This window comes from Miniopterus schreibersii (genome assembly GCF_964146895.1).
Source record: "Miniopterus schreibersii genome assembly, chromosome: 5".
NCBI classification, from domain to species: Eukaryota; Metazoa; Chordata; class Mammalia; order Chiroptera; family Miniopteridae; genus Miniopterus; species Miniopterus schreibersii.
This window is the reverse complement of record NC_138106.1, coordinates 46,419,664-46,432,844: the sequence shown is the minus strand read 5'-3', so window position 1 is coordinate 46,432,844 and position 13,181 is coordinate 46,419,664. Positions and strand designations below refer to the sequence as shown.

Sequence of the window (13,181 nt, the reverse complement as noted above, 5' to 3'; positions counted from 1 at the left end):
TAATGGTCTAGGGACACCCAGGCAGGCATGGCCCTGCAGGTCATCTCTTTCTTTCACTAGATAAGGAAGGGTTTTCTTTCAAATCATGCTCCTAGTAGCAAGACAGAAACAAATTCTGGAGAAAGTATCTGCAGGGCTTCAAGAAAAAAAGAAAAGGGAAGGAAGAGAGAAGAAAAACTGTTTTCAAACTATGTTTGATGTTGGCTCAGCACCACCGGAAACTAGGAGAACTCACAGGGATGTGAGTCAGCCCCTTTGAACCTTGGGAAGCTGCAGGGCATAAGAGGGAGATGACCAGGTCTGGAGGCCAGCGATGGACTTGCTCTGCCACCATTCTGCTGATCCACCAGGGCTGGCTGAGCTCTAAGGTAAGGGCAGAAGAAAAGGGAAACCTGAAGGAGTTGGAAATATACCACCATGGCTCAATGTTGTTGTTGTTTTTCACTTAATAAGTGTCAGGTAGGACAAAGGGCACTGGGCCTAAAAAGTCTTGAGTTCCACAGACAAGGTGGACGGGCAAGTCACTTCACCCTCTTGGGCCCACTCGAAAAATGAAGATCATGTATATGAACTTCAAAAAACAAATCATGACGCAAATGAAAAATCATATATTGAAATAATTCTTTGCAGCTGAAAATACGAGGTTTCATTAGAACCACAGAATGTCAAGCTGTAAGGGAACTTAGAAGTCATTTCCTTTAGCAATTCCTAATTTTTGGATTTCACAGGACATTAACAGAACAAAACAAAACAAAACAAAACAAAAAAAAAAAACAGGGAAATTTATATAGGATTGCCAGACATTTTTTATTTTGTCAAAAAAAAAAACACAAAAAAACAACTACCCTCTGTTACCACTTTTAATCATTAAAACAAAATGAGTTTCTCACTAAAAATAAAAAAGAATTTCAAAATTAAAGGACAGTCCTTGTGAACAGGGGACTGGCTGGCAAAGATACACTCCTAGGTATGAGACAGGCTACATCTTTTCAGTTGCATTTTCCTGGGGACCCATGAAAACATCAGTGATGGGCACTGGTTGCCAGATGGGTGTTTGGAAACCACTGATCTATTCCAAGCTCTGCAGTGATTAGTGTCCCATAAAAGAAGCCTAGCTACAGTATTAAGTTTGAATTAGGGCCTGAATACGTTTTTTGTTTGCCGAGACTCCCCCAGGGCTCTCAGACAGAAACCTCCACTGCCTTCGTGTAAATCAGACACCGTAGGGGAGACTGTCCTGCCCCCCTCCGCAGCCAGGCACTAGGCTCACAAGAGCAACTAAGTACTTCGGCCTTGAAAGTGAACGGAGCACGCCAACAGTTATTTCCGACGGGAAGAGAAAGTTTGGGGCTTCCTCCCCTGTCTCAAAGGCCTGGCACCCAACAGAGCATCCTTTGGCTTTCTAACTGCCATCCAGCCGTCTCCCAACTCCGAAAACTTAAAGCAGGTAACACACAGCAGCCAGCTCAGGGCAGTGTGGAGTGTATTAGCGCGCACACGCGCACACACGCGCGCGCACACACACACACACACACACACACACACACACACACCCCACACCCCTCCCCCCCCACCCCCCCCACCTCCACTCCAGAATCCTCCGCAGTTAGGGAGGTGTGCCGCACCGAGGAATGTTTGCAAATCGCGGTAAAATGCCAGGCAGAGGAATCAGATCGGGAAATCCCAGGTGTGGCCTTGGCTAGGGACCGGGGTCTCCCCTCGGGTTTGCGGTTTCTTGGGGGAGGAAGCAGAGGGATTACACCTTTAAAGAAAGCTGGTTGGCCCGGGCGCAGTGAATCTCTTGGACTCCCTAGAGGGCCTTGAGCGCCCGCAGTTCCAGGAGACGAGCCGTCCGGGTCTCGCACCTCCAAGTGTCCTTCGCTGTCCGGGGACTAGGGCACCGGCGACATCACTCGGCGCCTACCACAAGCCCGCCGGCCCCCCGCGGGCCACAAGGGCCGTTTTGTGCCAGGGAGTGTCGCGTCCCGGCCCCGACTCCGGGCTGGCCGAGGCCCTCCCCGCCCTGGGCGCGGGCGCGCGGGGACTGGGTCAGCGGGCGGGCAGGCTGTTTACACGGGAAGGGAAGGCTCCTCCTCAGCCCGGGAGGGGACCGGCGGCCGACGACAGCCCGGCGGGACTGCGCGGGGTGGCGCGCGCACTTCGGAAGCCCTTCGCCCGGCCGAGCCCAGGCAGCTCGCCCACCTGGGAGGGCTCAGGAGACGCTTTCCATCCTCAGGCACCGCCTCCCGCCCCGGCCCCTCCAAGACGCCTTCGGGCCGCTTTGCGCGCAACAAAGTTTCTTTCTGCAACAAAGTTTCTTACCTGGGAGCCTGGGCACCAGCGTGCAGAGCCCAAGGAGGCAGGCGTACAGGGGCGCCGGGGCCCGCGGCATGGTGGGGCGCCCGCCTCAGCGGCGGCGCGGGCGGCGGGCTCCGCGGGGGCGTGCGTCCCAGGCCGGTGCGCGAGGGCCGAGGGCCGGGGGCCGCAGCCGCATGCCCGGCGCGCAGCCGGGACTCACAGTGCCCGGGGCCCGGCGGGAGTCGGTGGCGGCTGCGCTGGCCCGCGCCCCACCGCCACCATCCCTCCTGCGGCGCTCGCAGCGGAGTCCCGGGGCAGCCGCTGCCCTGGCTCGCCGGCCCGGACGCCTAGGGTGCCCCAGCTCCAGACGGCCCCGGACGGCGGCTCCGAGCAGGGGAGGGGCTGGCTCCGCTCAGTGGCCGCAACTTGGGCTCCGGGACGCGCCCCGCGCTGAGGCTCCCCCGCGCGCCGCACACTGTGCTCTTCGCCTCCGCCCCTTCGCTCCCCCCTCCGGCCCGCCAGGCTCCACTTTCCTCCCCTCTTCTCTCCTCCCCTTCTCTCCCCTTCCAGGCCCCTGCCGGGCTGCCACTCGGTCAGTTTACGGCGGGGCGGGGCGGGGCGGGGCGGGGCGAGCTCCGGGCCGGGCCAGCTCCGCCCACGCGCGGGGAACGGCCGGGACCGAGGCCGCGGTCCAGGTGTCCGTCCCTTCCGGCGCGCAGGGGCGGGGGCTCCAAGTCGCTGGGTGGGGTCTGGCTCGGCGCTCCTGGGGGCTGGGAGCCACCGGGAGGGGGCGGGACACCTTCCGCCCCGCGAGCCTGGGTTCTTCCGAGGCGGGACTTCTGGAGGGAGAGCAGGTACTGGGGTCCCCGCAGAGCCGCGCCCCGCGCCCCGCGCCGGCCGGAGGAAGGACCGGGGCGCCCGCGCGCGTAATCGCGAGGCCAGGAGCTCGGTGGAGAAGGTGGGGAAACGCGGACCCCACTGCTTCCTCGCTAACGTTTTGCCTCTGTCGAGGATTCGCGACTGGCCGATGCGCCTCTAGTCTTTGTTTTACCTCGATGCGCCCGCGGGTTCCGTCGAGCCAAACTGATACACTCAGAAGCATCCAGCTGCTCCCGCGAAAGTCCACCTGACGGTTCACACCCGAGCTGGCTCTGAACCTGCCCGTGAGGGGCGCGGAGGGGGAGCTCCGACCCCTGGCGGCACGTGCGGAGCTGGATGGCGAAGGGGCGAAGACTGGAAAGGAGAAGAAAGCGGCGCACGGCCGGTCGGGCCCTCTACTAAATACTTTGCCGTGTTAACTCGGGTGATGCTCCTGGCAACCCCACTGTTACCCGGATGAGAAAACTGAGGCACAGAGAGGTTAATGTGCCAGGAGTGACAGTGTCCGAAAGTGCCTTGTCCAAAAGTTCAGAATGCTTTGATGAAAAACAGAAGCAGTAAAGGGGTCAAGAGCAATGTGACCTGGCCTTGCAGGTCAGGAACCAGGTGGACAGATGGCTCCCAGGGGCCAGGCAGGGAATAGTTCTAACTGCCCAGATTAGGGAGTTTGGAGTTCAACCTTCACTTCCAGGTGCAGTCCAGGTAAATAGTCCACACACACACCACCACCAACCCTACTGAGGTGGTGCCCCCACGCATGAGAAAGTAAACCTGTTCTTGCAGTGTACTGTGCCTAGAGGCAAAACTCCAGGTTTCCCTGAAGGCCAGTGCTTCGTCCTAAACCTGCATGCAAATATCATTTACTCTATCTATAATATCTCCTTATCTGATCTGATGGTGCTGCAGAGGCTGCCCGGGGTTTCTCTTGGGTTTTCTGCCTCTCAGGAGAGTGGCCTTGGGCTACTCTTATCCAACCCTGAGAGGCAATGATTATAAAGCACTTGAGGCCAGTAAAAGTTTGAACTGGGTGGTGTCATTTGCCAGGTGGTGATTTTAAAAAGATTTGTCTGGCAGGGTTGTAAAGGATGGATTAGATGGAAGAAAGTCAAGTCTCAGAAACTGGGTAAATAGTGCATTAAGTACAATAATAACTTGCATTTATCAAGCATCCTCAAAGTTTAAGGCCCCGTGGTGTCGGGTCTTCTGTGCATCACCTTCCCCACCCCAACACGTTGGTCCCCTGTTCAGACCAACACAGACCCCTTATTTACCTGTACTGCACCTGGAAAGAGCTGCCATCGGATCTGTGCTCATCCCATCCCACCTGGTGGTTCCCAACCTGTGCAGACCTGCCATAAGCCGCTGAATCCCAACTGATGACAACATTCTTCCATATTCTGTTATTTTAGAACTGGTTTGGAGATGCCTTTTCTAATTCCCCTGAAGCTTTTGCTTTCTGGTTTGTTGCTTTTTTCCTGTCCAAGAACCCTTCGCTCTTTTTATTAAACTGGAGGGTAAAAGTGCCCTTCGAATGCTTTGACTTTCTCGAATCAGCAAAGTCAGGGTGTACTAACAGCCCCCTCAGAAGGGAGATAAGGCAGGACTTCCCACAGTCACTGGGAACATCCCATTTCTGATTATTGCTGAGCTTCTGGGCCCGAAGGAGGCTACTGGTTGGATTGGGTTTGACTCTCGAGGTTTGAGCATGGATAACCCATAGAAACTTTGTTTCTTATTAGTTTTAAAATAAGGTTAGGCCCTCGCTGGTTTTGCTCAGTGGTTAGAGCGTCAGACTGCAGACTTAAGGGTCCTGGGTTCGATTCGGACCAAGGGCACGTCCCTTGATTGCGGGCTCCATCCCTGGCCCTGGTCGGGGCACGTTCGGGAGGCAACCAATCAATGTGTTCCTTTCACATCGATGTTTCTCTCTTTTCCACTCTCTCTGAAAAGCAATGGAACAAGTATCCTCGGGTGAGGATTTAAATAAGTAACATAACATAACATTACATAAGGTTAGTTCCTCAAAAAGTGAGACACAGAATTACCATATGATTCAGCAATTCCAGTTCTAGTATATACCCAAAAGAATTGAAAAATTGAAAAGAGGGACTCACACAGATATATGTACGCCTGTGTTCTTAGCAGCACTATTCACAATAGCCAAAAGCTGGAAGCAACTTAAATGTCTATCAACAGATGAATTGGTAAACAAATTGTAGCATCTACATATAATGGATTATAGTTCAACCTTAAAAAGAAATTGAATTCTGACACATGCTATAACATGGATGACCCTTGAAAACATTATGCTAAGTGAAATAAGCAAGACACAAAAGTACAGATTATATCATTCTACCTATGAGTGTACCTAGATAGACAAACTCAGAGGCTGGAGAGGGAGAGAATGTATAGATCTTCAGTTTGCGATAATGAAAGGGTTCTGGAAATGGATTGAGGTGATCCGTTAACACTGTGAGTTAATACCACTGAACTGTATACTTAAAAATGGTTAAAATGGTAAATATTATGTTATATATACTTTACCATAATTTAAAATAACACTTAAAAATCAGATTAGTTAAAGCTTTTCTATTTTGCAACTCAGATTTACATGTTAACTCACCACTCCCACAGTGATTTGCCATATTGCACAATTCAGTTTATAATCCAGGTCAAGAACACTTTACTGATACACGGTTGCAATTTGATATGCAGGGGGGAAAAACTGAGGGGGAAAAGACAACAACCGTACAATATTCACCTTAGTTTAGGTACTATACTTAACTCTGCTTTTAATAGTTACGCCTGGGATTTGTCACAGTGCAAGAAATGAGGGGCCCTGCCGCCAGGATATTACAAAATTCTTTTGCAGCAATGCATCAAATTTTTTTAATGTTAGTATTTTTATTTTAAAAATACCAAATAATACTCCTTTTTATAGGAAAATGTTCTTTATAGGTTTTTCTCTCCCCTGTGTACCATGATCCTGGTTAGGAAAAAATAACCCCCATTCCCGCTCTCAGAGTTTACAGCCCATACAGACTGCCAAGGACAGACCGAGCGGCAACATTGAGATAATAGGTAAACACAGGAGGGAAGTGGAGGGCGAGCCGTGGTGCTGTTTTGGTGAAAATCGCCTATTATGTTAACTGACATATAGCAGATCCCTCAGTAATTTTTGTTTGCTTATTTTGGGGCTTTCATGCACATTGTGGTTATACCAAGCCTGAATGGGTGGAATTTCACATTGAGAAGGGGAATAAAAAACAGGTCTTGACAGAAGTTTTCAACAATAGGGAGAGGTGTTTCTGTTTGTTGTTTTTGCTTTTAATGACAAACATTGCTGTGAGTCATAGAAATGCCATACTTCTCTGAAGTTAAGAAGCATTTTAAACTTATTAAAGCAGTAGCCTTGGCAAATAACTCATGTGTTTTCAACCTCTCTGGTCATATGATAATCAGTTCTGAAAGTGCTTGTTAATTATTACATCTTTCTGAGAGCAATTTAAGATTACGTATTCCAGATGGAATGTATGTTTTCCAGCTTTCATGGACAGAAATATTTTAAAGCAATATTCATTAGTATAATTATAGTAAAAGTGTGATATTTTTCACTTAATTTTGGCATGTTTGCTTTCTTTTTAGAAAACTTTTCTTTAAAATTCTCTTAGGTCTTAGACCCAGAAGAGACTGCTAAAGTCTTTACGTAAATGCCCCTTTTTGTTCTAGCAAAGCCATCACAATTTGTTTCTCCGTTCCTGTAAATTATGCACACCACCTAAAGTTATGCATAACTTTCTTTTCCTGTTATTTCAATAAAAAGTACAATGAATGCCTGGCTGGGCGTGGCTCAGTGATTGAGCATCAACCGGGGAACCAGGAGAAGGCGGTTCGATTCCCGGTCAGGGCACATGCTGGGGATTCGGGCTCGATCCCCATTTGGGGGGCGTGCAGGAGGCAGCCGATCAATGACTCTCTCATCACTGATGTTTCCCTCTCTCCCTCTCCCTCTCCTTTCCTCTCTCTGAAATCAATAAAAACATGTTTTTTTAGAAAGTAGAATGAATGAATATAAGTACACACACACACACACACACACACACACACACACACACCCTTTGTAATTAATCATGGCTGGAAACTTCTAGAGTAAATGCCAAGGGAAAAAAAAAAAGGAGTTGGTAGGGAATGAAGAAGGGGCACAGAACAGGTACTTTCCATGCAGGTGTGACCTGAGGAGAAATGTCACAGGGTGGGAGAATGGGACAGAGGTGAGTGAACGTCACAGACACAGGCAAGGACAGAGATATCTGAAGACCAGAAGGGAGAAGCCAGTAACTGGGAAACGCTTTTGGAAGCTGAACCGGCGTCCTGCCTTGGCCGCCTGAATACCACTCTGTTTCTTCTTTTCAACTACACTCTGTTCCCTCCTCGCCTCGCTCCTCTGCCTTGCCTTAGGTCCATCAGTGGCCCTTAAGACAATGCCTCGCTAGAGTCCGGCAGCCTTTCAAAAGGTGAGACAAGCTTCAGACCCCTACTCCTTCCTGAGGGCCCCGGTTGTGGGTAGGATGGGGGAGTGGAGGCTGAGCAGCTGCTCAAGGACTGAGTCTGCAAGAAGCCACCAGCCACCAGTCTGGGACCCCGCTTCGCCCTGTATGCGGAGGCTGTGGCCCCTTTTGAGGAGTACAGCTCGTCGTAGTCAGTTGCTGGAATAAAACTAGAAATCTGGACTCGGAGTTCCAGTGCTCAGTGCCATCAACTAGTTGAGCAGCACACAACTGCCTGCCCCTCTGTACACCTCAGTTAGCTGATTTGGAAATCAAAGGATCTGGTTCATGCCAGAGCTGGCCCTATAATTACTAGCTGTGAAATCAAACGTGTTTGGCACTTGGCAGTGGGATCTGGTTTACATAACCTGTTCTACCAACTAAAAAGTGTCCTTCAAAAAACCACTGCCCTTTCACAGAGGATGCAATGATTTTTAAAAACATGTTCTGGCTCCGCGGGCATGGCTCAGTGGCTGAATGTCGACCTAGGATCCAGGAGACAGCAGTTCGATTCCCGGTCAGGGCACATGCCGGGGTTGAGGGCTCCATCCCCAGTCAGGGGCGTGCAGGAGGCAGCTGGTCAACGACTCTCATCATTGATGTTTCCGTCTCTCTCTCCCTCTCCTTTCCTCTCTCTGAAATCAATAAAGACATATTTTTAAAAAACACAAACATGTCCTGTCTGTGGGAAGACTGTGAGGGCCTGCCTTGAGGCAACACTCCGAAGAGGATCACATCGCCTCTTTATTTTTTATTTTTTATACTTTATAAATATATATACTTTTTTATTTCAGAGAGAGAGGAAGGGAGAGGGAGAGAGAGAGAGAAATATCAATGACGAGAGAGAATCATTGATCGGCTACCTCCTGCACACCCCCTACTGGGGATCAAGCTGGCAACCAAGGAATCAAACTAACCTCCTGGTTCATAGGCTGATGCTCAACCACTGAGTCACACTAGCCAGGCTTTAGTCAGGGACTTTAATACCCCATTGACATCAATGGATAGATCTTTCAGACAGAAAATCAGCAAGGAAGCAGTGGCCTTAAATGACACATTAAAACCACAATGAGATACCATCTCACACCTAACAGAATGGCTATCATCAATATGTCAACAAACAAGTGTTGCTGAGGCTGTGGAGAAAAGAGAGCTCTCGTGTGCTGTTGGTGGGAATACAGATTGGTGCAGCCACTTTGGAAAAAGTGTGGAGGTTCCTCAAAATATTAAAAATAGAATTGGCCTATGACTCAGCAATTCCTCTTCTGGGTCTATATACAAAGAAATCCAAAACTCTAATTCAAAAGGATATATGCATCCCTATGTTCACTGCAGCATTATTACAATGGCCAAGGTATGGAAGCAACCCAAGTGCCCATCAATAGATGAGTGGATAAAAAAGCAGTGGTACATGTATGTAATGGAATATTAGTCATAAAAAAGGCTGAAATCTTAGCATTTGTCACAGCATGGATGAACTTAGAGGGAATTATGCTAAGTGAAATAAGTCAGACAGAGAAAGACAAATACCATATTTTACTTATATGTAGAATCTAAAGAAAAAATAAGTGAACAAACAAAATGGAAACAGATTCATAGATGCAGAGAACAAACTGATGGTTGGCAGAGGGGATGGGAATTGGGGGGCTGGGTGAAAAAACTGAAGGTAGGAAATACAAATTGGTAGTTACAGAATAGTTATGGGGATATATAGTACAGCATAGGGAATATAGTCACTGATATAGGGTGGGGCAAAGTAGGTTTACAGTTGTGAGTACATGAAACATGTTTATTCTTAATTATTTATTAATTGTATTATTTTTTCATACAAACAACTGTAAACCTACTTTTGCCCCACCCTGTATTATAATAACTGAGTGGGTACTCGAATTACTGGGGGATCACCGTGTAAATTATATAATTGTCTAACCACTATACTGTATACCTGAAACTAATATAATATTGAATATCAACTATAATAGAAAAGTAAAAACATTATATTTTAAAAAGTTTTCTCCAATACCACATAAGGGAAAGACACTACTGCTGGTCTGAGAATGGAGAGAGAAAAGCTGGAGGGCCCCTCAAAGAAAGGTAGAAGCCATACCTGGGGTAATAAGTAATAAACAGCAGGCATTTTACAGATGGATTTAAATGAATTACTTTAATGGAGATGTTATATAGGCAGTTCGACAGCCAGGAGCTGAACAAGGACCATGGGCCAGATATAGAAACTCACCAGGGCAGGAAGCCCCAGATGCCTGGCAAGGAGTGAAACTGGGAAAACAAGAACTTTGTCCCCAGGTTGGCCTTTCCTCCCCTAGCATATCACTAGTCGTGTAGTTTAGACCCCATGACCTTTTCATCCCTAAAGATAACATCTGGACCACAGTTGTATTTCAGCTCCAGGCCCAGATAAGCGGCAAAAGCAGACAGGTGGTGCCCTGTGGCTGACTCAGGACCAGATACACTGACTAATGACGCCCCTGGCACTGACCAATCAGTGGAGACCACAATCCTGAAAGAGCACCCCTGGAAAGCTGATGAATGTTCTATTGAGATACTCCCCTAGGACCTCTCCTCAGATTCCTGCCTGCAAGAAAGAGATTAAGCTCTTGACGAAGGACCCATGCCAGCACCATCTCCTTCTTCCCTCCCAGGGGACCCCAAGAGACTTGCAACCAGGGGAGCAATGGGCAGTGGCAGCTCATCCCAAGCTTACCTCTGAACCTGTCTCTCTCTCTGACATCTCAATGAGCCAACGCAGCCCAGCCTAGACTCTTCTGTTTCTTCTATGCCCTTTTTAAATGTATTTTTGCTGTGGCCAATAAATTCTTGCTTTCTTTTCTACTTTGTCTCTTGACTGAAATCTTTCCCTCAAGAAGACAAGAACCAAGGCCTTTTCATCATCTCCCCAGTAACATACAAACTATTTTCTGAAATTTGAACAATTGCATAAATTTAGACAGAATTTTTCATTTTTGGTAATAAAGGCCTTTTAACCTATTAGCTCCAGGAAGCTCTATTTTTATTTGGCACCAGGCCTAGATTGGAACCTCTCAGTTTCAAATATATATCTTATTGTCTCTGCTGACCACTAAAATATCCTACATGTCACTATTTTGGCATTCAATGACAGAGAGGTAGGCTCTGGAGCTGGACTGCCTGGGTTCAAACCCTAGCTGTGCTATTTACTACATATGTGACTTTGGGCAAGTTTCTTGCCTCTGTTTCCCTAACTATTGAACAAAATTCATAATAGTACCTACTTCATAATTATCATAAGAATTAAAGGGGTTAATAAAGCACTAAGAATTGTGCCTGGCATATAGTAAGCACTCCATAATATTAACTATTATTATCATTATTTTTCAAAATGGCTCTCTTCTGAAAGCAGGAGAGAATTCTTTTATTGGACCACTTGTCATAATTGTGGGCTCAGAAAAGATGTTACTGGGCCTGCAGGAATTATGAGGCTTTTGTTTCTGTCTTTGAATAAAGGAACCCACATTTCACAGCCTGGAGGTTGGGAAGACCCCCATACTGTGCCCCTGGGCTCTCCCAACCTCATTGTCTAAGAAACACAGCCAGACCTTGTTCATCTCCTAAAAGCTGATGAAAGACAGACCTCCCACTGGTGGTATTCTGTTTTTATTTTAACTGAAGAATTTTTCAGTGAAAATGGATTTATCTCCTTTTTTTATTTTGAAAAAAAAATCACCCTTAAATAAAACGTTGATTATCTAAACAATTATATCAAATTTTATGCACCATTAATATGACATTAACACTATTTCAATACTGCATATTATAGGACCATTAAAAGGGAACAATGTATGATCTCTAACGATCCAGTAAAAATAATGCAAATATTTCAACAAGAATGAGTAACATTCATGTTTTCGTGGCACAAGAGCAAGGAATGAAAAGACAAAGAAAAAGTCAAAGGGAAATTTATTTGAGTTGGTGTATTAAAAGTTGATTTCAAACAAGCCCTTTAAGAGTTGCCCTGCTGGAAGTTGAGCTATCTGCAAGCCGTGGGAGACAGCGCCACCTACTGGCCATGGAATTTGCCAAGCGGTGAGAGGGTCGGCGGTTCAGGCGCAAAACCCCAAAAAGATTTGTTTCAAGCTGTTTTGGTGTCGATGCCACCCAAACGCCTAACCTCCTCCTTCTCCATAAGGAAGCTGGGAGCCCACTGAAGCTTCTTGCATAATGGGCTCTGGTTTCTAGCCTCCTGGAGGAAGGAATGGGAAATGATGTGACCTAAAGCAGTGGTTCTCGAATTCCGTGCCCATTCGAATAACTTCAGGAGCTTAAAACTCAATATGCTCAGGCCTACCCTACACCAGTGAAGCGCTCTGGGATGGGACCCAGGCATCAGTGATTTTTAAATCTCCTCAGGTGAGTCCAATGTGCAGCAGAGACCTGTAGCTGTCAGGGCAGTGGCCCATCCCCAGTTTTTTTCACCCCTTGCTGACCTCAAAGAACTTTCAGTCTAATGCAGAGATCAGCAGCAGGATGGCATGTCTATGTTCCTGTCCTGTGTTGGGGCTGTGATCCCAGGATGCCTTCCTCAAGATCAGTGAAGTGCTTTCACTTAAAAACAAACAAACAAGCAAACAAACAAAACACACACACAAACCCGGAACTTCATTGAGTAAACCAGGTTCTAGACCCAAATCCACCATGGTGGTGTGTTCCCCCACACCAACAAACAATTCTCAGACACCAGCAGGGTATCCAAGAATTCAGCTCAGTTCTGATACTGGAGATAGCACCAGATTCCACAGATGAAAGATTCAGGCCTACAAGACTACCCCCTCCCACCTCCCACCTCCCACCCCTTCAGATACCAGCTGAACACTGTGCTCTGACTTACTGGCTACAGATTGGAAGTTCCAATGACCCGCTCCCAACTCAGAACGCCAATGACAAGTCCAGGTTGTCACCTGTACTCCTGACCAACTGGCTATAAATCAGAGGTTCCTATGACCCCCCTCCTTGGGTTCAGTTAATTTGCTAGAATAGCTCACAGAATTCAGAGAAACACTTTACTCACTAGATCACTGCTTTATTGGAAAAAGATATAGCTCAGGAACAGCCAGATGGAAGAGATGCACAGGGCAAGGCATGTGGGAAGGGGCAGAAGCTTCCATGCCCTCTCTTAGGTGTGCCACTCTCCCTGAATCTCTATCTGTTCACCTACCTGGAAGCTCTCCCAACCCCAAACTCTTGGGTTGTTAAGGAGGCTTCAGTTACCTAGTCATGACTGATTAAATCATTGCCATTTGCATTTGATTCAGGGGTGGGACTAAAAGTTCCAACCCTCCAATCACAAAGTTGGTTCCATTGGTTCTTTAGGCCGGCTTTCCAAAAGCCACCTCATTACCATAACAAAAGCCACCTTTTTCACTCTCAACACCTAGGAAATTCCAAGAGTTCCCCGAGCTGTGA

The 13,181-nt window shown here is 47.7% G+C and overlaps 1 protein-coding gene across 2 annotated transcripts in view; it reads right to left on the bottom strand.

Moving 5' to 3' along the window:
* The window catches only part of ITGB5 (integrin subunit beta 5), a 102,541-nt gene extending 99,682 nt beyond the window's left edge, over positions 1-2,859 (bottom strand). The window contains exon 1 of one of the 2 annotated variants that reach the window (XM_081139432.1): positions 2,323-2,859. In XM_081139432.1, the coding sequence (XP_080995558.1) occupies positions 2,323-2,392 (70 nt within the window). In that variant the 5' untranslated portion in view covers positions 2,393-2,859. The remainder of the gene's footprint in view (positions 1-2,322) is intronic. The other variant, XM_081139433.1, reaches the window with a different exon arrangement.
* Positions 2,860-13,181: the final 10,322 nt, after the last annotated feature.